The following is a 26711-nucleotide window of genomic DNA, read 5'->3' on the forward strand; positions in this document are numbered from 1 at the left end:
CAAGTGAAGAAACAGTTCATTTACTTACTTTTACTTTTATTCAATGATTTTTTTCTTTTTGGACAGTCAATGACTTGTTGTAACTACTTAGTGGTGTAGCCTCACTGCCATCTGTTGGTGGATCAGGAGCATACTGGGTCATGGCAGTGTGTCAGGACTTTCTGTCGGAGGTCTGAACTGGAGGCCAGCTTTAACGTGGCTTTTCTCCTGCTGTTTCATCTCAAGATCAAGATGTCTTTTCATAAACAGAAGCAGACATATGCTTTCTAAGCTGCATGTTGTATTGATTGTTATGTTCTTTACAATGAAGGTCAATACAGCAGCAGTATAAGCGGATATTTTTAAATAAAACATTTTTTAAAATTATTTTAACTAATGAGTGAATTAATTAGGGCTCAGAATCATATTGTTAGACCTCATACAGATATTTTCAAAATACTGTTTTCCACATAAATATCCTTCAGTCTAATGTTCATCTGGAAATAAAATGAAATTAGAATTTATTAAGCTGTAATTTTCAGCTTTCATATGTTGCAAACAGCAGCCTTTGCAGTTCATTTAAAGACTACTTTGCATTTGTGTGAAAGAGGGTTAATAAGTCACATTCTTCAAGTTGTGAAGTTCTAGTTCCAGCTGTTTAATTCTTTCATCTTTATCGCTGAGTTCTTTCTGTAGTCGTTTAATTTCATCCTGCTGCCTGTAGAACATCTTCAGGAACTACAGGAACATACAAAAACACTCACAGATCACATATAAAGAAAAAATGCAATCATACATTTAGGTATCATAAATAAATGACATACTTAAACTACACTCTAAATAAGCATAAAGATACAAACATAAAACTAAAGGTGGAAAAATAGTTTTACCCAGGTAGAAGTCTGCTTTAACACAGGAAGGCATGATTTACAATAAAAAAGTCATTAAAGTGGCCGGATATCCACTAGCTATATTATTATACAGAAGAAAAATGATGCTGATGTTTGGTGGAAGCAGAACAAATTCTAGTGATATTAAAAAAATCTGCCCTGCACAGACCTTCAGCCTGAGGCTTTCATTTTTTCTTTGCCTATATTACACTATACCTGGTCTAATTTATCATTCAAGTTTCCCAAAGGCATCTTAGCACAACAATGATTATTAAATGCTACTGTAGATGCAAGCAGTATGAAAGCTGCATACTGAACACTTTCTCTACCAGTCAAACCATTATAACAGTGAGCCTTTATACAGGTGTTCTACAGGAAACACCCATACCTTTAAAAGAACCTTTAAAAGTCTCTTTTAGGAAATAAAGGCCTTCTTTGTTAACCCTTGTGTGGTGTTCATATTTTTGTTATTCGTTTACTTTGTTACTTGTATTTAATTCAGCAAAATTAAGCAATTTTACATTAAAATGCTTTACACATGCTTGCTTCACCTAAATTTCAAGCAATATAAACAGCTTACATGGTTAATATGGTTGCCCTTTACCTTTCTTATGTTACATTTCAAAAAGTGCTACTCTTTTTTTTATTAGTTTTTTAATAAAATGTAAAAGAAAATGAATTTAACTCAAGATATGAGTAGAAAATTTGTTTAGTTTCAAACTTACAAATGAAGCAATGTTTATTAGCCCTTGGCCAAACATACAGTAATATAAATGGTTGGGGGTGGGGGGGGGGGGGGTGGGGGGGGGTTGGGGGGTGTACAGTGTGTGTTTATCGAAAATGTGTTTTGATATATGTTTTTCACAAAAAATGAGAGAGTTTGAGTTAGAAAAAAAACATTTTTTTAGTATCATTTGATGAAAAATGAAAACGGGTCCCACAGACCCGAACACCACACAAGGGTTAAAAGAGTGTGGTACATAATAAGATTATGGCAGATATGTAGAATGTAAACACCATAAATCAAAAATTCTGATAAACAGGGCTGAATTTTATGCCAGTAATCAAATGTATCAGTCCCTGTATGCATTTCTCAGCCTGCACATGCATGAAAATACATCACAGTACAGAAAAAAATCAAGTAGCATTTAACATAGCAACCATGAGTGACAAAACACTTCTAGATTGGCACTGAACTTGAAGTATTTAAAGGGACAGTGCGTATGTTTTGGGGATTCTGGGATTTAGAGACCCCTCTGGTGAGAATGTGTAACTGCAGGCTAATGTAATTAAATAGCTGGATGTGAAGTTCTGTGTTCTTTAGTTTATTATTTTATTCACTTTGTTCATTTATGAAATATTGTCAAAATGCAAAGAGCAATTACATCTAACAAACCTATCAGTCCACTCTATATATTTTTAATATTGCATGGATGGTCATGCCAGAACACTGATACCAATATTAATTAGAACAGTGAACCCCTTGCCAACTTAGGAATACTACTACTCTTAATTTATCATGAAAAATCTTAGGCACTGCTGCTTTTATAAGCTTTATCTTCTAGCTGATGTAGAGTACCAGTCAAACGTTTGGACATACTTCTTCTCATACTATTTTATGATTTAGATTTTTTTTTACATTGTTACAATTTTTATTGAAGACATCAAAGCTACACAAAACAAGTGGAATTATTTTGTAAACAAAAAGTGCTAAACAAATCAAAATGTGTTTTATACTTGAGTCACCTGGAATAGTTTTCTCAGCGTCTTGCGTGGGTTTGTGGGGGACAAACACTTTTTTTTGTTAACTACGTAATTCCATATAATATGTGTCCCGTAATTGTTTTAATGTGTTTAATATTAATCTACAATGTAGTAAATACAATAACATTATATTTAAAAATTAAGAAAAAACGTTGAATGAGGAGCTGTTTCCAAACTATTGACTTGTACAGTATGTTTGTAATGCATCACAATGTGTTAAAAAACTGTGTAAAGTTGGGGTTTTACATAATGTTCATGCATAATGTTCTAATGTGGTGAAATTGTTGGCTGGATGCAAAGCAAACATATTATTATTGCCTTTTCATTCTCTGATGTTTAGCAGGAATCCATTAATGAAGAGAATGTAAGCACACTCAGAGTATATTACCACACACACACACACACCCAAGATGGCGGCGCGTTAACACGCAGCGGCCGCTCCGGGTCCGTTAAATGGTGCTTTTGTGTTACTATTTGTCGTTTTTTCCGTTTATTTCCTGCAAATATGTGCATCGGAACACCCGTGCACATGTTCTACCACCGCCAGACCCTGCTACAGTGGAGAAATCAGCCAGAAAACACGCTACCGGACGAGGTTCTGCAGACGCTACTTGAGCTTAGCCTGCTAAGAGACCCAGGCCGCCAGCCCGCGGCGTTTCCTGACGCCGGAGCCCAGCGGAAGTGCCATCGCAAGCGGTGCGAGCGTAAGCGGAAGCGCGGAAAGAGAGCCGGGATCCGCGCGAGGCTAAAGGCTAGACCTAGCCGGCCGGCTATACCATCGCTCTTTCTGGCAAACGTCTGTTCCCTTGACAATAAACTGGACTACATCCGACTCCAGCAAACAACCCAGCGTGAGTTCAGAGACTGCTGTGCTTTGGTTTTTGTGGAATCGTGGCAGAACGACAACATTCCGGACAGCGCCATTCAGCTAGCCGGGCTAACCGCGTTCAGAGCGGATAGGAGCGCGGCTCTATCCGGGAAGACCCGCGGTGGAGGCGTGTGTGTTTACATCAACACGGAATGGTGTAACAACGCTGTGACTGTCGCCAAACACTGCTCTCCGCTGGTGGAGTTCCTGATAGTCAAGTGCAGACCTTTTTATTTAGTACGGGAGTTCTCCGCCGTGCTAATAGCTGCTGTCTACATCCCACCCAGCGCTAGCATTGGTGCTAATGCTAAAGAGGCTCTGTGTGAACTCTATCGGTCTATCAGCGATCTGCAGAACAAACACCCAGACGGACTGTTTATTATCGCCGGAGATTTCAACCACGCAAATCTCAAGTCAGTGCTCCCTAAATTCCATCAACATGTGGACTTTGCAACGAGAGGAGCGAGCGCGCTGGATCTTGTTTACACAAACATCCCCAGCGCGTACCGGGCGGAGCCCCGCCTCCACCTCGCTTTCTCGGACCACATGTGTGTTTGGCTGACTCCAACATACACACCACTCATCAGACGCTCCAGACCAGTTCAGAAGCAGGTGAAAACCTGGCCGGCAGGCTCCATCTCTGCCCTTCAGGACTGTTTTGAGTGCACTGCATGGGACATGTTTAGGGAGGCTGCTACTGAAGGCGATTCTGTTGATTTGGAGGAGTATGCAGCATCAGTCACTGGCTACATCAGCAAGTGTATTGATGATGTCACTGTCTCCAAGACCATCACTACACGCCCAAACCAGAAGCCTTGGATGACTGCTGAGGTACGTGCGCTGCTGAGGACCCGCGACTCCGCCTTCAGAGTGGGTGACAAGGTGGCCCTGAGGAAAGCGAGAGCCGACCTGTCAAGAGCCATCAGAGAGGCAAAGCGCGCACACGCCCAGAGAATCCACAGCCACTTCAAGGACACGGGTGACGCGCGGCGTATGTGGCAGGGCATCCAGGCAATCACCAACTACAGGACAATGCCACCGTCCTGTGAACGTGATGCCTCCCTCCCTGATGCCCTGAACAACTTTTATGCACGGTTTGAGGCACAAAACAACACAATGGTGAGAAAGACCATGCCCAAGCCGGACGAGCAGGTGTTGTGCCTGACTGCAGTGGATGTGAGGAACACTCTGCGCAGAGTCAACCCACGAAAAGCTGCAGGACCAGACAACATCCCCGGCAGAGTGCTCAGGGAGTGCGCAGACCAGCTGACAGATGTTCTCACGGACATCTTCAACATCTCCCTGTGCAGCGCCACTGTCCCAACGTGCCTCAAGTCCACCACCATCATTCCCGTGCCGAAGAAGTCCACAGTGTCCTGCCTCAATGACTACCGTCCCGTTGCACTTACACCCATCATCATGAAGTGCTTCGAGAGGCTAGTCATGAGGAACATCAAGACACGACTGCCCTCTTCACTGGACCCCCTGCAGTTTGCGTATCGTCCCAATAGCTCCACGGACGATGCCATCACCACCACCCTTCATCTCTCCCTCACCCACCTGGAGAAGAAGGACACTTACGTCAGAATGCTGTTTATAGACTTCAGTTCAGCATTCAACACCATCATCCCACAGAACCTCATCAGGAAGCTAAGCTCGCTCGGCCTCAACACCCAAGAAAGCCCAGCAGCGCCTCTACTTCCTCCGGAAGCTGAGAAAGGCCCGTCTCCCTCCACCCATCCTCACACTCTTCTATAGAGGGACCATTGAGAGCATCCTGAGCAGCTGCATCACTGCCTGGTTTGGGACCTGCACCGTCTCTGACCGCAAGACCCTCCAGCGTATTGTGAGGACAGCTGAGAGGATCATCGGCGTCTCTCTCCCCTCCATCACGGACATTTACACCACCCGTTTCACTGTGTACTCTGTATATAGCTGAAATGACAATAAAAACCACTTTGACTTTGACTTTGACACACGCACACATACAAACATATACACACCTCATTGTCTGTCTTGGGAGAGACATTCTCTATAAGGTCAAGCCCTTTCATTGCCATTGCTCTCCTCTCTCTCTTAGCAGCTTTAGGACCAGCTGGGTTGGGTCTCTTATACGTCTCCTTCAGAGATATCAGGACTGGTCCTATGGAACAGACAGATGGTCATGTATAAGGGAGTCAACATCATATGAAATTCATAAAGAATGATTGACAGTTTACCTCTGTTAATTCCACTGAGCCACTCCTCAGCAGTTAGAGCCGGCTCTGCTCCTGCGGTCATTGGGTAGATATCCTCCTGAAACGTCTCCGCCTGCACCAGCAATTCAATATATTCTTAATATATACTGTACATATATGACATAATCCGTTCAGTTATATTAATGTCTGAATTCAGCTCCACTGGAGCACATGACTTCCTGTATCAGTGTTATTAGCAGAGGAAAACCTGAAAAGCCTGAGGCAGAACACAGAACCCAACCAATTAAACCTGGCATGAACTCACTCACTCTGCGTGGTACTATCATTGAGATGGGCTCCACCAGACCTTTCAGAGTCACCAGCTTGTAGAAACGAAACACCTCACATTCGCCCACATCCAAACCCCGCTTTGGCATCACACCTGTAAAGTTATAAAGACTGTTCTATTCAAAACAAAAATGCCCATTATTAGTGCACTGTGAATGTAAGATGATGTAGCTTATTTACAGAATAATTGCTCATGATGTTATACAAATACTAAATTAAAACTTTCCCTCTTATTTCAAGATGTTTCCTACTCTTACTGTATCTTATTATGATATTTTTAAGGTAGAATCAATAAATAAGTGTTTGTCATAAAACAAGTCTGTATTTTCCAGTTAAGATTACTGTTTGATCTTTTTTTTTTAAAGCATTGCTAGTATTATCATATAATCGCAAATCAGGTCCGATCATGTATATGTATTTCAAAGGATCGGAATCAGGTTGAAATGATCTAGATCACTAATTTATCAAAAATGTAATGTTACGTAGTCCATACATCCATGCGGTAAACACTACACCTTTTCTGGGAAGCAGAGAGTAGGCCGACAGAAATAAACAGCAGACTAGAACTAGTCTGCGCTAAAGCTCTGTGTCGTATATTAATACAACAGGTAGTGATGAGGCTTCTATGAGTGGCGTATTGTTAAGGCAGCATGTGCAGGGTGGAAAAATAGCCAGGTTTGAGGCTGAGGAAGAAATTCTCCTACTGATCAGCTCTATACAGTACAATTAGCAACAACACTGCTAACACACTTCTCTTCCTCCGTGTATGTGTGTGTGTGTGTCACCCTAAATTTGTTCCTCCTCATTAGTCAGTACGTAGAATCTAATATCAGAGTTATAATATTGCGCTACTTACGCATTATTTTAACAGATTTACAAGGAATATGCATCACCTCACGTTTTAAACTTAATTTTAAACATCATTTAAAACATGGTTTAAACTTATTTTTAACTAAACTAAAAAAAAAAAGTTTTTACTGCATTGCCAAAGTATCAGATCAGGACTCAGTATCAGTATTAAATGATTTAAAAAAAAGTGATCAGGGCAAAAAAAAGTAATCAGGACATCTGTAATTGTTACTCCTTTTTTTGCTAATATAATAACCTGCACTTGAGTGGTGCAGGGGGGTGAACTCAGTTTTATAACTTTGGGCAAGGGTTTTTAGTGGCTTGAGGTGGGTTCTCAAGCCTATCTGCTCTGCAGCTAAGATGAGTAATGAAGACAAAGAGGTGAAGGGGTGGTGGCGGGTGCAAAGTTGTTATGAACACTGGAAAGGTGGAACTGAAAGGTTCCATAGGGCTAGGGAGGAGGACTTCAGGTAATTGAGGCATGATCTATCTCACAAAATGCTGTTATTTCTTAAAAACACTTTGATATTGTTACACTGGAAACATAACTGACAAAAGAAATGTTGCTTAACCCTATAACATCCTTACCAAGAAAAAAATAATAATATTGAATTTTTATTTTTTTCTTATTTTTTGAAGAAAAGGTGATTTGACAACAAGGTTTTGAATACAACTTAACCTGTTTGTGCCATTACAACCATTCAACAGAGTTGTATTAGGCTATAAATAGTTTTCATATGTAAAACACTCCACACGTCTTGGAATTTTTAAAGGTGAGCATATAATCTTCAGCATATTGTAGTTTTGTTATGATGAATGGAATATTATATCATATATTATATACAATATATGAATACTTTAAATTGTTTTCTGCCTGGTAGATGTTAAATTATAGATGTTGTGATTTGATTTTTTAAAAATATCATAGTGAAGTTTTGAAAAAAAATAAATAAATAAATAAAGATGGCCCATGCTCTTGACCCCTCCTGCTCAGCCCTATATAAACTCTCAATCTTATTTCACCTTTATGTTGAATAACAATTTCACGACCTCTACCTCCCCATCTGCCCCTGTTCTCCTTTATCACTCCTCGTGAGGGGTCTGCAAAACTGTCCTAAACTCCAGACTATCAACCTCTGAAATGTTCCTCTTAGCTTCATGCTTTAAGGGTGTAGTCCTAACATAGTATGTCCTGACATACTATCAAAACAATTTTTTGTAGAGGCCCAAAATGCATTCAGAATCGTTTTCAGTACTACGTACAATCTTTTTTTGCCTGGAGTGTAGTTAATGCAAAACACAAAATAACAGTTCCTGTTAACAAGCAGCTCATATGCACGGCACTCAAATTTGTGTTATTCTTGAAACACTGAAATATGAAAAGGAGAGGCTATATGAACTGTTACGTGTAGAGCTTAACTTACCAAGTCCTTTCTGTGGTGCAGGAGAGCTGAACTCCATTAGATACTGCAGGTAGGGCTTCTCTAGACTGACCTCATAATATCTGATATTACCATCACCCTGTGAACCAAACAGACCAACACAGACCAACACTCATCACTCTTATCTGCATTTCCAGATTATTAACACAGAAACCTTCTGCACAGGGGAGATAAACTCCAGCTGATTAATATACACAGATATCACTTTGTACCTTAGTGCTTTAGTTACTATCACACATAATTACATAGCACATCTGGATTTTGTGATTCTTTTGTAGTATATATACAAAGCAGTGCTTGCCTTGCCTGCCAGATATAGCATGTGTGTGTCTGCATCGTAAAAAGGGAAAAGAAGTCCAGACAGCCCGTCTATCTCCTCCTCAATGATCGGCACAGACAGGTCCTCCTATGGAGCAGCAAACCTCAAATGTCATCACGATCATGATTTAATTATTATGATACAATTCAGAATGAATCAATATGCAAATATTGAATTATTTACACCATACGATAGACAATTTAAAGGGTACTTTAAGGTGTGGAATTTTACATTTGCCAGATCATTTTATTTCAGGCAGAATAAATTATGCATACTTTATCAAATAATATTTTCATGGAATTTAATTATGTCCGTCATAATAAATATATTATTATGTTATTGTACAATATATGCATATGACCTCAATCATTTTTACTGACTCTGATATTCAACATTATGTTTTTCTCTGCAAGGAGAGCCTATTAACCCTTTATGGTATGAATAATATATGTGGAGGAAAAAAATCATGCTGCCATTTGGGACTTTTTTCTTTGGGAGTTTTTTTGAAAACATTGTTTTTTATTTTGAATAGCCACTGCTTTATCATGATCTACAAAATGTTGCTCAAAGGCAACAAATGAAAAACAAATATTTTAGACAACAAGAATGTAAGAATATAAACAGGATGCAGATATGCATTGTAACAGTATATTAAAAATAAAATAAATTAATAAATAAAAACAACGTATAGTGGTATGGTATTAAATAGTGTAATAACCTAAAGATGGTTTGTTGCCAGAGGGGAACAAACATGCCATAGAGAGTTAATGTTGATATAAAGCCAGTATGTTGACTATCCTGGCTTTATAGTATTTGCTTATTTGATTAATTATTTAGGCTACTCAAAAATATTTATGTTACAATTACAATATCTGAATGTTCTTAATAATAATAATAATAAAAAAAAGTATACAACTATGCATTATTATGCTATTGTAATATCATTGTATCAGTGGTGTAAAATTGTTAAATGGGTCTAAATGACAGGTTAAATATTATTTATTATAATGACTTTTAAACAGTATATTTTCCAAATTGCCACTTTGCCAATTTGCCTAATTATGATTAATAATAACCTTTAAAAAATCAGTGCAATTAAACCCCCATCTTAAAACTAACAGACCACATCCTTGCTAGTTTGCTCATTTTAGAAATATGAAACAGGATATTAATTGTGTTTAATGGTGTTGTTGTTGCTCACCTGATCCCACAGTGCTACTTGCCGGGTGTTCCACTGTGACACGCCGGTTGTGAGCACACGCTTCATGTTGCCTAGAAACACCACCCTGCCGACTCTGTGCCTCTTACAGTCTGCTTCCTGTACACAGAGAAAGAGAGTAAGAGGTATAGTAGATAAACATTTACGAACATTTAAGGATGAACAACAGCTGTGACTGAAATGGATCCCTAATCCCTCATAAGTGTTGTGTTATACAGGGAGAGATTATTTAGTTTAGTAAAAAAAGTAGAAAAAAACACTGCCTTATCATACACACACATACAGTACCAGATAAAAGTGTTTTTATTATTTTATTTTTTCTCCTACCTTGTAAATTAATACTGAAGTCATCCAGACTATGGTGGAACACATGAGGAATCATGTAGTAACTTAAAAGTGCTAAACAAACCAAAATACTCTGTAAAGCAATTAGGTACTTTTATCTGTGTAATCCTGTGTCCTGTATAACAAAGCACAAAAAAACTTTCTTTCCTTGGGCGGCCCTGATGAGAGCCAGTTTCATCATTATGTTTTTGATGGTCTTTTGGACTGTACTTGAGGATACTCTTGAAATATTTCAGATTTACTGACCTTTATTTTTTAAAGCATTTTCTCTTTACTTAGGTAAAGAAATTCAAGTAATTAATTCCTGACAGGTTCAGCACAGCTGTTAACTTAAAGCCAATCCAGGTGACTCTACCTCATGCCTCATAAAGGTGAGATAAATACATGAATGCTAAGGTGTGCGAAGCTGTTATCTAAGCAAGAGTTGCCTGTTTTGAAAAGTCTAAAATATAAAACATATTCTGGTTTGTTTAAGACTTTTTTGTTTACTAACTACTTCCATATGTTTTTTCTTTGTTTCTTTGGATTATTATTATTATTATTATTATTATTATTATTATTATTATTATTTTATTATTTAAAAATAATTTTAAAAAGCACTGAATTTAAGGTGTCCCCAATCTTTTAACTATATTTGTACATTATCTCAGCGTTTCTCAACCCTGTTCCAGGAGGCACATTCTGTATACTGTATTTTAATCTTCCCCCTGCTCCCAACACACCTTAGCATCAGATTATATTGATAGAATTATCCTTGTCTTATTACATATGTATAACCACATAAGCAAGCAGATGATTGTTATTGAGACACACTTGTGTAATTACATGAGTCAAAACTAAAATTGATATGCACGTTGTACTTATACAAGGTATACAGTTGTAATGTGTACAGTGAATACATCACCAGTAGTTATATTGTTATTGCATTAATGAGTGTTCATGTATTCTTACATATTTAATAAAATAAGACACTTCAAATAAAGAAGGATTGGCCTTCTCGTGTACTTTGGCTTTTTATTATTCCTCGTATATTGACAGTCACCTGTAGGAGCCTCCCAGTGCGTGCATCCATAATTCTCAGCTTTTTGTCTTTACAGCTGGTTGCCAGAAGACTTCCATCTGTGTTGAAAGACATGCAGAGGACCACGTCCGAATGGCTGTCAATCATCCTCACAGCCTTGCCCTCCTCCAAGTTCCATAAAATGATCTTTAAAAGTATGACAGTGGAAATCAAATGAAATAGCCGCAGGAGGGAAATAATGGTAGACAAGTAATTATAGATACATACATGTCCAAATATTTTAAGCTGCTGGAATAGATACAGCTACTTAAAAAAGGAATAGTAAAAAGTGTTCGATTAAACAGTTCTATAATTAATTTACGCTGCATTTTCATTTACCTCTGGTCAGAGCTTGTGGACGACATTTCAATGAAACACTTAGATTTAGTTACATTATTTCCAAAAAACTAAACACTTATCACAACTCATTTGAATTGTTTTATGGTAAATCGAATAAAAAAAATGTCCCGAATTAGCAGTGTAATGGGTTGGGGAGCAGTAGCTCTCCAGCCCAGAAGGTTGTAGGAACCAAGTGCAGAGCAGCAGATCTCAAAGCAGGTAAACCCAAGAAAAAGGGGAAAATAATAATAATAATAATAATAATAATAATAATCAATATATATATATATATATATATATATATATATATATATATATATATATATATATATTAATAGGATATATAATAATATTATAGATATAATTATTATTATTAAACCCCGCTCCACGCGGGGATTTTGAACCCAGGCTGTCGCGGTCGCAGCCCAATGCTCTAACCGCTGAACCAGCGAGTGAATTGGGACGCGGCCGCTTTAATCGCCCTTTAGAGCCTCCGCCGAAAGGGGCGGAGCAACGAAAACGGGCGGAGAGGGAAAACAGGCGGAAAACAAAATTCACGCCGAGCGTGAGTGAGAGAAAGGGGGAGAATTGTAAACAAGACTCGCCGTGGAAGCTACGGCTACCTCTTATGGCGCGAGGTAAAAACAAAAGAGCTTCCAAACTAAACAAAGAAGTGAATTGGGGTGCTTTTGGATTAAACGCTGCTCCACCAGAGAGAAGAGGAACAGCGAGGGGAGAGAAGAGGTGAGCACACCGCGTGCCTCGCAGTGGCTACCACACACACAAACACAGACACACAGACCCGAGAGAAAGGGGGGTTAGCCGCGGAGCACACCGCTCAACACGACTACACCACACTCGAGATTATAAAGGGACAGAGGAAGCTACTTATGCGGGAGGAGTATGCCAGCGGTGCTGGATCATACTCTCTCCAAAGGGATAGCAGGAAGAGAAGGGAAAAAGAGCCGAGGCTCGCTCGAAAAACGGGCATAGATTCGCTCTCACGAGCTTCAAAGATCCAGCGCCGAGTGGTTGGTTGGCGTTGCTTTTAAAGAGCTCAAAGCAGGTGTTGGTAATAGACCTCTTTCACGCAAGGAGGAGGGGTCAAGTTCCGGGCGAGGTGATGTGTAAGCGTATTTCCGGTTTGCAGCACCGCTAGGAAAATGGATGGCTTTTATTATTCCTCGTCTTTGGCTGAACTTCCCCGCTTTAGGCAGGATGATGTGACCAGAACTGTCGAGGAGCTGTCGAGGACCAAACGAGCCAAACTCGATAAAGGATACAAGTTCTTTTTCGAGCAATTTATTTTTGATTATGAAGGTAAATGGATGCAGTTCTGTAGTTTAGGTTAGCCAAGTTAACTAGCCTGCCTAGCTAGCTTCTTAGCTCGGTGCTCACTTAACATTCTATCATTTAAGCCTTTATCAAACTGTTTGTTAATTCTATTGTTAAATAAAGCATATAGTGTACTGTTATAAGTGCCTGTCTTATGATATTGTGTGTTTAGTGTCCAATGTTGTAGAGAAGGAGATCCGTGTTAGGGCTCGGTGCTACCGGTCCTTAAAGAAAAGCTTAAAGAAAAGCGAGGAACCACACAAGCTAGAGGTCCAAGCTCACGGTTCAGCTATCTCACGGTTCAGCTATCTCACGGTTCAGCTATCTCACGGTTACAGCACTGCAGTTCGCTAAACCATCTTAACTTCCCCAAATAGATTTACTAGTTATTATTAGAGTCTGATACCCTGTTGAGTTTTATGGACTCTGCCATGTTAATTATGAAAAAGAAATGTTAAGAATGATACATGAAGGGAGGTAAATTATGCTATAAAATGGATGAAATATTTATATAAAGAAAAAAAACATTTGTAATTATATTATTAAAATGTAGCTAGTTACGTAAGGCAAATAATGCTATAAATGAAGAAATAAAGTGGCCAAGAAATAATGTAAACAAATAAAAAAACGTAGCCATCTAATGTAAATTAGGTTATAAGAGTAAGAAAAAAGGGAATATCTTAATATTAAGAGAAAAAGGTGAGGAAAACATTGCACTTTAAACAAGATAAACTAAAGAAGTACAGTGTTATCAGGAAAAAACATGCATGTAAAGTCTGATTCAGCTAGCTTGATAACAGCTGTTCTATATAAAATGGACCGTAGCTAGCTAGCTACAAGCTTCTGTCTATTTTAGACAGAACAGCTGTTATCATGCTAGCTGAATCAGACTTGTAAGAGAACGGTATTCCGTACACATTTTCGGTATTTTCCGCGTTTGAGTGGATATTACGAAAATACCCGAGTTCAAATAGGCTGCAGTGATTGGCTAAACTATGGAATATCTGCCTAGCAACCAAAATAAATTTTGATTGGTTACTTTTGGACCAATAGTTTTAAAGAAAACCCCAAAAACTGACCTCAGTCCTGTCACCAGTGTGCATCAGTATTCCGTACACCTGCAAACAAACAGGCAACGGTGCTCCGTACACCTCAGATTTCCGCTCGTGGTGGCTGTATTTTGCAAAACTTCACCACCTTTAACATATGATCTTAGACTGACATAGATGCTTAGTAAAGTGTTTGTCAAATGGATTTGATAAGTTGTCTATGAATTGAAAATAAATTGTGCTGAAGCTGCAGCACAAAATCTCAGCTGTCTATGAGTGGTGAAGTGGAGCTGGAGTAAGCTCGTTTTTAAAGTAAGTTATAAACAATGATTATTAATTCCTCAATCAAATATTACAACAAATGCTGTTAGTTGGATGCTTAACGTTGCATTTTGGGTGAAATGCAATGTTAAAAGTGGGTAAAACCTTACGTGAACTAGTCGATAAAGTTTTCCCCACCCCTTAGCCTCAGCGTTGTTAACCCTTCCCCACCCACCCGTTTTCGGCGACGCGGGCGGTTCCTCCCTACCTAGCGGAATTTCAAGAGAAAACACAACGTGGATGGTCACTGACCTGTTTTAATGGAAAGAGGAAGGATTGACAATGACCCCAGACATTATTTCAAATATAACAATAGTTTATTATTAAGTATTTTATTGTTTAAATGCTCAACTGTACGGAATACTGAAGTGTACGATATACCGTTCTCTTACGTTACATGCATGTTTTTTTTCCTGATAACACTGTACTTCTTTAGTTTATCTTGTTTAAAGTACAATGTTTTATAGAGCAGTGTTACTAGCTTGCTAGCTAGGTAGTTAGCTACTCACCGGGAGTCGGCCGAGTCACGTAGTCGTGGTCCCGCACAGCCGCGCTCCCGTCTCCCTCTTCTTCCAGCACACCGACAGCCTGCTCCCCTATCGCGCCCTCCTCGTCCAAACGAGCAGAATCTCCGAGACGGGAATTCACTCTGCTGTACACAGACTGCCTGGCTGGCCGAGTCCAGCTAAAACGACGCGGTATCGCACCTTTCTTCAGCCACGTCTTGCCCTTTGGTGTAACGTAGATGTCCTGCGGCTCAAAATGAGCGCTACACACATGCGTGCTGTTCCTAAGAATTTTGAAATTCGGCCCCTCACTCCTTCTAATGGCTATCACCCACTTCTTTCTGAGTTCCTCCTCAGCTGGAAATGAGTGGAAACTCAAATAAGGCTGTTTTTGCTTGGAATTAGAGCACAGTGGTACGCTGCAAAAACACTTACTACTCACTTGCGCCATGGCGGAAGAACGAACGCTCCAAACGGAACTGAGTTTACACAGAAATGTCTAGACCGGAAATGTCGACCCCGGAAGCGAGAGAAAGGCCACCCTCGGTGCTGGGCTGGCGCGCCCTCCGATGCCCTGGAGGATGCCTCGATCTGGCACCAGCCCTTACAAGCAGTTTATGATAATATATAGAATATTAAATATTAAACACTATGGAAATAGTGATCTTCTATCCACTAGTAGAAGTTAAACTTGAAGTTAAAGTACTATGCGTAATAACTAATTTAATGACAAATTTAATAATCTATAATATGTCTGCCTCAAGTACTTTGATTTGCAGTAAGTGTAGGAAAACTGAATTTTGGGGGCATTCCAGTTGAAATTGCCAATATCTGAGTTTAAATGGAACACACTCTTTCAGATACGCACAGAGAATTTCCATTAAAATTACAAACCATTAAATTAAAGTAAAGCTGAGTTTTAATTTTTAGGTGCAGGGTCAAAGGTCATTTCTGAAGCGGTTTCTCTAATTAAGCACAACTTTATAGTAAAGTGACAATAATTTTATAGTTAATATTCACTTCTTAAATCACTTTATGTGTGCTACTTTTTCAACTGTTTAAAAGTTTCTATAGCGAGTTCAGACAAACAAGTAAAAAATCTCATTAACTTTAGTTTGAAACTAATTTAAATATTTATAACTTGATGTACAATAACATCTCTAACTTTATAATATGGCATGCATTTTTTACAAATAAAATAACAAATGTATATAAAAAAAACGAATCTCCCCATATGAGGACATTGTTTTGCCAAAAATGGCTTCATGTATAAAGACAAAGTTTAGTTTTTAAACTTGTTATCTTATCTTATTAATCCCAAGTAACTAGGAGAAATTAAAAACACACCAAGCAAAAGTCGGTGTGTTTTTTATATTATGGTATATTGTGATAATCTGTGTTCAGAACTGTTTTCAAATTGCCGTATATTAACCTGTGCATAAAATGTCAATTTATCTCAAAAGATAAATTCATTTTATATATAACTGCGATGTCAACACACATCCTCCAATTTGTTTTCAACCCTGTCACACCATTTAATTTATTTCCTATAAAATGTATAATCAGTTTCTGTGACATCATCATTAAGGACATCATACAGCACACTGAAGAACAAACTGCAAATTGACCATTTCTTTACCTAAATTCCATGTTTTAATATTGTTGTAATATTGGAAGGCTTAACATGTAAAGTGTATTGAAATAAGGATTGTCCCTTCAACTCTGTAATATTTTCAACGCTGTCATGCTGATTTCAACTCTAACATTTGATCATTATTTATAATCATTTTGATGATAAAAAGAAACATGAGACAAATGTTTACTTGACTGTATGTAAAATTGACAGAACTGTCAGAAAAATATAAAAGCCTGATGAAATCTTAATGTTATGCATAATTTTGGATAATATATATAAGAGCAAAAAAATGGAAAATATTATCATAAACTCCTTGACAGTGAAATTGTTATTATATCTAAAATGTGTTTTCTCAAATTCTTTCCCAAAAGGAAATACCTTTCGACTATCAGATGAAATAATAAAAAATATGATTGAAAGAGAATCAGAGTGATTTATATTTTAATATAATATTTTAATATAAATCACTCTGACAGGCTTATAATTAAAGACGTTCTGGTTGCTTTAATTGCTTACCTTGCCATCATATCCAGCACTGTAGAGAATCCCACTGCACGTGGGGTGCCACTCTATAAGCCCCACCCTCCTGCTGTGACCAGTCAGAACCATCAGAGCCTCTGTCATGTTGCGTCTAATGCCACCGTCAGGAATCTCCCAGATCCTCACCTGACGTCACCATCATGATCATGGTCATCATCACCCATACTGCCATAATTTTATATATTTTAGCTGTATAAATCATGTCATCAGTATAAAATACTATACAAAGTGTAACATATACTTCAGTGCCGTATCACCAATCTTAGCACCATGTAGCACCATGTATCGTCTATCTGTATACCAAACATGAACTCACTGTGCAGTCTTCTGAACAAGAAGCCAGGATATTGTCTCTGAACGGACTCCATTTGATGTCTAGAACGCTGCCCTGGTGACCACAGACTTTGGGGTGATGAGGGTCTATTCTGCCAGTCTGCAACAGTAAAATGTATTGGTTTATAGGCAGGATATTAATAATTTTAGACCAGTTATGTTCCATGTCTGTAATGCACTCCAATTGCCTCCACTGATTGCAGTGTAATCATTTGTTTAACATTGTTATTTTAATTTTTGGAACTTTTTTTTATTTCAAAAATCATCCCTATACAGTATTTTTTTTTTTTGTCCAATGCCGTAGGCAGGGATAAGCTGCTGTTTGATTGGCTGATAATGTTAATACTGTTAGACAATAGGCTTCAGTTTGTGTTAAATGCAAGAATACACAAGAAATAAGGAAACAGATATTGTCCATTGAAATGGACGCAGGGTCTGAAAGGGTTCAATATGAAAAATGTTGCACTGCCCATCTCTTTCCACAAGGTGATGCTGTTTCATGCTTATTTGAGTGATATCAGCCTTACTTACCAAGATGATTGTTTTTAAAATCATTGCATCTGCCTTTCCACTCGGGGTGCAGATACATATGAGGGTCATTATCAGAATACTGTGCCTGATTTTGGCTCTCATAACACAACAAATTCTGCCTTTAGAATAAACTCATTAACTAGACCATCAAATAGACTCTGGAGCACAGTTACAGTAACCCTATTCTAGAAGTTGATCTATTAACTCTAACATTCTAACATTCTTAATAAATCAAACAAGAAGTACATATTTACTATTGACTCCTGGAAACATTTATTAGCAGAGATATTGTATAGTAATAAAGTAAAACTAACTCACTACTGTACTTAATTAAGCACTAAAATGCTGTATCTGTATTGTTAAGAAATATTAAATATTAATAATAAATGTATTCTTTCAGATAATCATGCATAAAGATGTTTAACTCAAAAACCTTATTATGATTAAGAGAGTGAAGTGTCATGTGAGTAATCTTGTTTGTGCTGACCCGAGTGTCTGAAACTAGTGAGTTGTTTCTGGATATTTGAACTGAACTGTGTATGTGGGTGGGTGTTTAGAGGACAGTTAGGCTGACACCTCAAAACTGAATGTCCAGTTTGTAATAGTAGTTTGTAATGCAGAAGTCAGCGCCTAAGCAGCTGAGATAAGGCCAGTTGGTAGGCAACAGGTAGAGAACAGTAGTAATCAATAGATAATGTGTTAACTCAATCAGTTAGAAACAGTTTTTAGGAACCGCTTCACTGACCTTCACTGACCTCTGGAAATTATATGCGTTCAGGTAAATTTCTGGCATTTTTCTATCTTGGCGGTGGAAAAAAGCTTTGCGCGATTGATCACCCTGCGCTCCAAAATACCCCATACCATCACTACTTTATCACAGAAAAATAAAGCTCACCCAGAGCCTTCAGCAATCAACTATAAAAATAAAATATACTTAAAAATCTGCACAGTAACTATAAATTATTATTAGTTATATTTATTTCTGTCAGTTATAAGGATTTATATTTATGTTTAGTACACAGACTAAATAACTGTAACTTAATCTCACTCAAATGCTGGAGTTTTTGAAATGGAAAATTAAAAGAGAAAAGAACTTTGACTGAAAATAAATTTATTTTATTTAACTTTGCTATTATTTAACTGAATTTCACTTTTATATCTGAAAAATAAAGCACATTGTCACCCTGGCGTGTGGTGCTGCCCGTCAAAAATATAAAACCTAAAACATTTGAAACACACAGAAATATAAAGCTATATGTTAGCATTTGTTTCTTATCACCAGGGCAAATTTATTAAAATATTAGATATATTAATTCATTAATTAAAATCTCGTCCAGCGCTCTAAAATGTCATTTAATAAATAAGGTCAGACAAGTGTAGTAAAATTCATGATATTAAACTCACTAAAGCCTAAATGTACTCACTAAATTTACTGATAATTAATCAAAAGAAATCAGACAAAATGCGCTGCGCCTCTCTCTCTCTCTCTTTTGCAGCGCGGAGCTGAATTCAGCGCGAGGCTATAAATAATATACAACTTAGTTCAGTTAAATAAAAATAAGTAATGACCTGTAAGTCAATCAAATATTGTCAAATATAAAGGATAGGTTGAGGTTTTGGTGAGCTGTTTTAATGATTCACTGAAAGTAACCGAAACTTTTATTATTCTGCGCAGAAAGCCTGTGATTGTTTTAAATGATTTTTTTAATGGATTGTTGTTTTTGTCCATTCTTTTGTTTTGTTTATATATACATTTTTCCTTTGAGTGTGGTTTGGTTTGTTTAATTTTTATCCCCAGACGCGAATTTGTTTTTTTTTTTCAGTATTACAAGTCTTATTAATTTTATTTGGTCCTATGGAGTTTTTCATTTCTTTTTTTTTTTTATTTGTTAGATTATATTTTTGTCAACATCACTTATTTTCTTTTGTTCTATTGCGAAGTAACGCAATAGTTACTTTTACTGGTAACTAATTACTTTTATAGTGAAGTAACTCTGTTAGTTACTCAGTTACTTTTTTGCAGAAGTAACTGAGTAACTATAACTAATTACTTGTTCAAAGTAACGTGCTCAACACTGCTAAAGCTAGAGCGGTAGATTCTCAGCACTATCACCAGGTGTAATTAAGATGCTCATCTTTAAGTGAATCTGACTTCTTGTTATTGTTAATAAACTACTTCTACTCAAATCCCCTTCTTTTTTATAGAGCACTTGTACTTTTACTCAAGTCTGGGTCTGTAGTACTTTATTTATGTCTGTTCATTAGCATAATAATCGTTTCTCTCTACACCCAACTCACCATCAGAGCTATCTTTTCCTGGGTGCTCAGTTAATATTTAAAAAAAAAAAGCAACAATTGCCAGTAGGTATTTCTTTATACACAATACCTTTTTTTAATCACTATAATCAATTTACATATCTCCACTGCTAATGGCTAAATGATCACTACTTTTTATTCCGTTGTCCGTAGAACAGATCAGAAACAGAACGGTCTTCAGGAAGTGGGTGTGTGTTTGTCAGACAATACTGTCTCCAGAAAACAGAGGCTACAATGCAAAATGCAACCCACTGAAATATAATGGTCAGATTACAGTTTTAAACAAGTACTTAAAACACCCGGCAGAATTCTGGGAAGAGGCAGATAACGGTATTGGGATATAAACTAAATTAATCAGTAATAAATTGCTGTTTTATAAAATCTTTATCTTCAGTTATTTTTTTTAGATTAAAACTGCTGTAGTTTAGCTCTCAGTGTTCTTAAAAAAAGACTTGCAGACACAGATCAGCCTGTGTGTATGTCACCAGTATACACCAGTATACATCCGTGAGAGGGAGGCTGCTGAACTAACTGGATGAAAGTCACATGGGTGATTCAGTACCAGTCACATACATCTCTATTCTTCACTCAGCATCCAGGGAATAGAAACAGTTCATCTGGAGCTCAGAGAGTTAAGAGTAGGGATGCAACGAATATTCAGCAACCAAAATAATTTGTCTGAAATTGGGGAAAATGTACAGTTGTGGTCAAAAGTTTACATACACTTGTAAAAAAACATAATGTTATGGCTGTCTTGAGTTTTCAATAAGTTCTACAACTATTATTTTTCTGTGATAGAGTGATCGGAACACATACATGTTTGTCACAAAAAACAGTCATAAAATTTGGTTCTTTCATAAATTTATTATGGGTCTGCTGAAAATGTCACCAAATCTGCTGGGTCAAAAATATACATACAGCAACATTAGTATTTGGTTACATGTCCCTTGGCCATTTTCACGGCAACTAGGCGCTTTTGGTAGCCATCCACAAGCTCCTGGCAAGCTTCAGGTCGAATGTTTGACCACTCTTCTTGACAGAATTGGTGCAGTTCAGCTAAATGTGATGGTTTTCTTGCATGAACCCGTTTCTTTAGCACTGTCCACATGTTCTCAATGGGGTTTAAGTCAGGACTTTGGGAAGGCCATTCTAAAACCTTAATTCTAGCCTGGTTTAGCCATTCCTTTACCACTTTTGATGTGTGTTTTGGGTCATTGTCTTGTTGGAACACCCAACTGCGCCCAAGACCCAACCTTCGGGCTGATGGTTTTAAGTTTTCCTGCAGAATTTGGAGGTAATCCTCCTTCTTCATTATCCCATTTACTTTCTGCAAAGAACCAGTTCCACTGGCAGCAAAACATCCCCAGAGCATAATACTACCACCACCATGCTTGACAGTAGGCATGGTGTTCCTGGGATTAAAGGCCTCACCTTTTCTCCTCCAAACATATTGCTGGGTGTTGTGGCCAAACAGCTCAATTTTTGTTTCGTCTGACCAGAGAACTTTCCTCCAGAAGGTTTTATCTTTGTCCATGTGATCAGCAGCAAACTTCAGCCGAGTCTTAAGGTGCCTTTTCTGGAGCAAGGGCTTCTTTCTTGCACGGCAGCCTCTCAGTCCATGGCGATGTAAAACACGCTTGACTGTGGAGACTGACACCTGTGTTCCATCAGCTTCCAAATCCTTGCAGACCTGCTTCTTGGTGATTCTTGGTTGACTCTTGACCATCCTGACCAATCTCCTCTCGGCAGCATGTGATAGCTTGCGTTTTCTTCCTGATCGTGGCAGTGACACAACTGTTCCATGCACTTTATACTTGCGTATAATTGTCTGCACAGTTGCTCTTGGGACCTGTAGCTGCTTTGAAATGGCTCCAAGTGACTTCCCTGACTTGTTCAAGTCAATAATTCGCTTTTTCAGATCCACACTGAGTTCCTTTGACTTTCCCATTGTAGCTTTTGTAGCTGAGTCTAATCACTGGGTCAAATGAGCCCTATTTAAATGGGCTCATGAGAAGTCAACAGCTGTAGTCAATCAGAATCACTTACAAGAAGTGAAGAGGCCATGACATGAAGCTAATTTGATTGACACAACTCGCTACATCACCAAAATTGACAAATTTTGTTGCTGTATGTATATTTTTGACCCAGCAGATTTGGTGACATTTTCAGCAGACCCATAATAAATTTATGAAAGAACCAAATTTTATGACTGTTTTTTGTGACAAACATGTATGTGTTCCGATCACTCTATCACAGAAAAATAATAGTTGTAGAACTTATTGAAAACTCAAGACAGCCATAACATTATGTTTTTTTACAAGTGTATGTAAACTTTTGACCACAACTGTATGTACACCAAACAATGATTACTATATGACTTTAAGTATTTCTTTGTGCTTTCCTGGTAAATTTGCTGGGATGGTAAGTGTTATAAATATTATAAAGTGTTATAAAGTGTTGTAAATATTTTAAACAGCAGTCTTTAATTGCTTTTTCTTTCAAAAGCAGGACAAAAATATGTTTAGTCTGTTCTTTTATGCAGTAAAGGGAGCAAAATTTTCACCTTGTTTGGTTTCCAACAACAACAAAAAAATCTGTTCATTCCTAGTTAAAGGCCTTGCTCAATTGCTCAACAGCGACAGATTCTATACACCACTAGAGTCGTGCGTCATTCTGTAGTCCTCGTATGGCTTCTGTGTCTAAGCGGTTTTCCCCTATGAGGAAAATGAATGGGCTTCTCAAAAACTGGCCTCTGTCACATTCTGTATGTATAAATAAATATGTTCAGAACCCTGTAGGGGTTTTATTCTGTGAACATTTTCCTCCTAAACATCACTGGATCCTCTGAATTTCGAGATTGTTTAAGAGTCGTAATGAGAAAAATGCTAGCTTTAAGCTAATGCTGTGTAGAAAAATGTACATAGAATAGCGTGATAGAGGCGAGTTTTTGAAAAGCCTATTCATTTTTTCCATTGACATGGAACCCAAAATATGGGAATAAACAACATGGTGCCGACTTCAAAATGAAGTCATGACATGACTTCAGTGGTCTTTGCCCCCCTATTGCTTAAATATCTATAACATATTTTTGAATATGTAGAGGGGCAGGCAAATAAACAGATCATCAAAGTGTACCTTGTAAACTGGTATAACCAGAAAAGATCCTCCTCCTGAACTTTCTGTGATGATAGCAAGGAATTTAGGGTTTGCAGCACAGAAGTGGTTATCATGGACATTTCTGGTGATGGGAACACCTTCATAACACTCCTCTCGTCCAGCAGCTTTACCAAACACGTTACGAAACTTTGAGCTTCTGTATGTTGACCGCCATGACATCTGAAAACACAATAAACACAATTGTTCAGTAAAATTTCTTTTACAGGTTTTCTCAGTCATTTTAATGCATAAAAATTAGCATCAAGTTCTGTGAAAAGGTGAATCCATATAGCATGTGATTTAGAACCCGATTTACTCCAGCTACAGCGTGTTCATACTATTCTCTGAATGATAATTAAAGGGAGAAAAACAAGGGTTTATTTTTGAATACAGAGCACAAAGGGATTTTGACAGCATCCTGCACCCACGTGTTCATCGTGTCTTACATCAAGCGATGCAGCGTAGGCTACATGACCTATTTTTCGGCTGGTGACGAACATGCTGATAGGATTTGGAGGAGGAACATGCAGATGATGTTTCTCCAGTATAAGCAGCTTTTTATTCGTATCAGGTTGTTATCATGGTCAATAGGAGTCAGAGTATTACCACACTCTTTTATTCAGCATTAAAAAATGTTTGGCAAAGCCCGTCTTTCTGTTACAGAAAAATAGATACAGCTCTGGAAAACAATAAGAGACCACTTAAAAATTATGAGTTTTTTTTATTTTATCAAATTGAAAACCTCTGGAATATAATCAAGAGGACAATTTATGATCACAAGCCATCAAACCAAGCTGAACTGAATTTTTGCACCAGGAGTGAGTAGCATAAAGTTATCCAAAAGCAGTGTGTAAGACTGGTGGAGCAGAACATGCCAACATGCATGAAAACTGCGATTAAAAAACAGGGTTATTCCACCAAATATTGATTTCTGAACTCTTAAAACTTTATGAATATGAACTTGTTTTCTTTGCGTCATTTGAGGTAAGAAAGCTCTGCATCTTTTTTGTTATTTCAGCCATTTCTCATTTTCTGCAAATAAATGCTCTAAATGACAATATTTTTATTAGGAATTTGGGAGAAATGTTGTCCAAAGTTTAAAGAATACAACAACACAGTTGAAACATATTCCTATAAATAGAAAAATCAGAGAAACAAATTTAGAAATTCAAGTGGCCTCTTAATTTTTTTCCAGAGCTATAGATAGATAAATAGATAGATAGATAGATAGATAGATAGATAGATAGATAGATAGATAGATAGATAGATAGATAGATAGAATAATTTAACAGCAATTATTATCAGTTATAAAACACACACTGTACTCTCTGGATCACTATGAGGGATAGTGGATTGTACAGCTGCTCCTCGGCTATTGTTTCTGCTTATTTCCTGGTTTGACTTCATGCGTTTCCTTCTCTTTGTCTCAGACAACTCCCAGAACCTACTCACACACAAAGTCCGTTATCCACCAGGGATTTAAACATAATGGGAATCCATTCACTCTTTCTGCTCAACCCAGACAAAAAGGAAACTAAGAGATATAAATAGTTATGTGCATCAGATCGGTCTGCAAAATGATACAGCATGAAAGGTTTAAATGTGGAGAACATCATAAATTACTATAAAGGTTAGCAGCTAATTCTATGCACAAATTAATCAGCATTGCATGTATAGCCAGCACTTTACCCACTCTAAAGTAAAACACATCCTTACAACAAAAACATCAACTATTATTATAAGTAATAGTAGTTATAGTAGTAGTAGTGGTAGAAGTGTTTAGATCCAGCATCTTCATCTTACCTTTACTGTTGGCATGGATACGGTGCTCAGTGGCTCTGAATGAGTAAACCTCTCAATCCTTAAATTAATGATGTCAAATCCTGCGCATCTGTGCAGACAGCCAGTGGCTGTCACTGCTTCTGAGGTTTTGTGGCCTGTTGTGATGTAGCGTGCGTGCTCACACACACACACACACACACACACACACACACACACACACACACACACACACACACACACACACACACACACTCTCAGGATCAGCATGAACTCCTCCCATCTTGTTCTAATTTTTGCATACAATATATGTACACGTGTAGGTGCTATAATGACATAGAAGTTTTTGTTTCTATTATTCTTTATGTGCATTTTACACATACTGGCGGATTATCTCCTCACTCAATACAGAGTAAACATGCTGCCATGCATTAACAACTTAACCAAGAAAAACATAAAAACTAAGACATTAAAAACAAACAGACCTTAATAAAGACAGTTAGAAGACAAGTAATAAAAGTTATCACAACACAAGTAATTAGATTAATTAGAATATTGATAACATTAAATTAATTAATGAATATAATAAAACAAATAAATAACAATAAAGTAAATATTAATTGCAGTAATACAGTTAAAGGCAGAATAGAGGTGGTTAGAAATAAAAAGTTTTAAATGATGAAACTGAGATTGAAAACAGTAATGCCAGTAATACACTGATTAAATTAATTAAGTAATAAAATGAAAACGTAATGGTGAAGGTCCATTGCATAAAGAAATATGCAATATGTCTAAAACGTAAAATGCATATTTATTAACTCCAATAGATCCAATAAATTTAATCTCCATGGCCATGTAATCTAATTACAGGTTAATAATAACTTAAGTCACTCTCTGCACTTTTAAACCATCCCAAACAAATGAATAAAGAACTCAGTAACAGTAAATTTGCTGAGATATGAATCCATGTCTGCTTCATACACATTTCATGAAGCTCTAAGTTATATGCTCTATTGTTCTTGAGCTTTATACTATATAAACTGTATATATACTAATATTAAGGCCACATAATGTTTAGAGGTCTGTAGTGATTGCAGAAAGTTGGTAACTGCACACTATTTTACAATCCCCAGATCACAGTGACAGCGTCTTAGTCCACTGGACTATTTTTTTTTAATTAATATACTTATTATATATATTCAAATAAAAGTATTTTTATTTCTATTTTTGTCAGAGCAAAACAGTCAAGGACCCCATAAATAATTAAAATGATAAAGGTTTTGCCCAGCAGGGTAGCTTATGTCCACATAAGGACAGAGAGCTTCAGAGTTTTTCCTACAGTAGTGGACCCTAAACTTACTGTACCTCCTCTTTATTGTCTTAGCCCCTTCCTCCAGGCCAATTCAACTGAATGAGCTTAAAAAAACTGAATTATCAACCATACAAATGAACTTTAAGGCTTTAAATCCAAATAATAAAACACTGAAGCATAGGATAACCACTTAAACAAACATAAACAAATAAACGTTCCTGTGAAGTTGGGGAAACCCCCTTCCTCAACTTCACGAATGGTATCTTCCACCCCAAAAGGCGGGAAACTCCCCTATAAC

General features: G+C 37.5%; 1 protein-coding gene across 2 annotated transcripts; it reads right to left on the reverse strand.

The window, feature by feature from the left end:
* Window positions 1–19: 19 nt before the first annotated feature.
* Window positions 20–26639, reverse strand: coro2bb (coronin, actin binding protein, 2Bb). Of its 2 annotated transcripts, none has more exons than XM_022672447.2 (13): window positions 26467–26637; window positions 25126–25259; window positions 23302–23502; window positions 17303–17419; window positions 16963–17112; window positions 11243–11407; window positions 9838–9954; window positions 8619–8723; window positions 8300–8396; window positions 6008–6120; window positions 5721–5811; window positions 5505–5644; window positions 20–717 (listed from the first exon to the last, which is right to left on the reverse strand). In XM_022672447.2, the coding sequence occupies exons 2-13, from the start codon at window positions 25138–25140 to the stop codon at window positions 592–594; spliced, it is 1437 nt and encodes a 478-aa protein (XP_022528168.2). In that variant the 5' UTR covers window positions 25141–25259; window positions 26467–26637; the 3' UTR covers window positions 20–591. The 2 variants fall into 2 exon arrangements, with proteins under 2 accessions (XP_022528168.2, XP_049330454.1); XM_049474497.1 differs by lacking the exon at window positions 20–717 and adding an exon at window positions 4840–5061 and having other exon boundaries at window positions 26467–26639.
* Window positions 26640–26711: the final 72 nt, after the last annotated feature.

Source organism: Astyanax mexicanus, chromosome 2 (assembly GCF_023375975.1).
Source record: "Astyanax mexicanus isolate ESR-SI-001 chromosome 2, AstMex3_surface, whole genome shotgun sequence".
NCBI classification, from domain to species: domain Eukaryota; kingdom Metazoa; phylum Chordata; class Actinopteri; order Characiformes; family Acestrorhamphidae; genus Astyanax; species Astyanax mexicanus.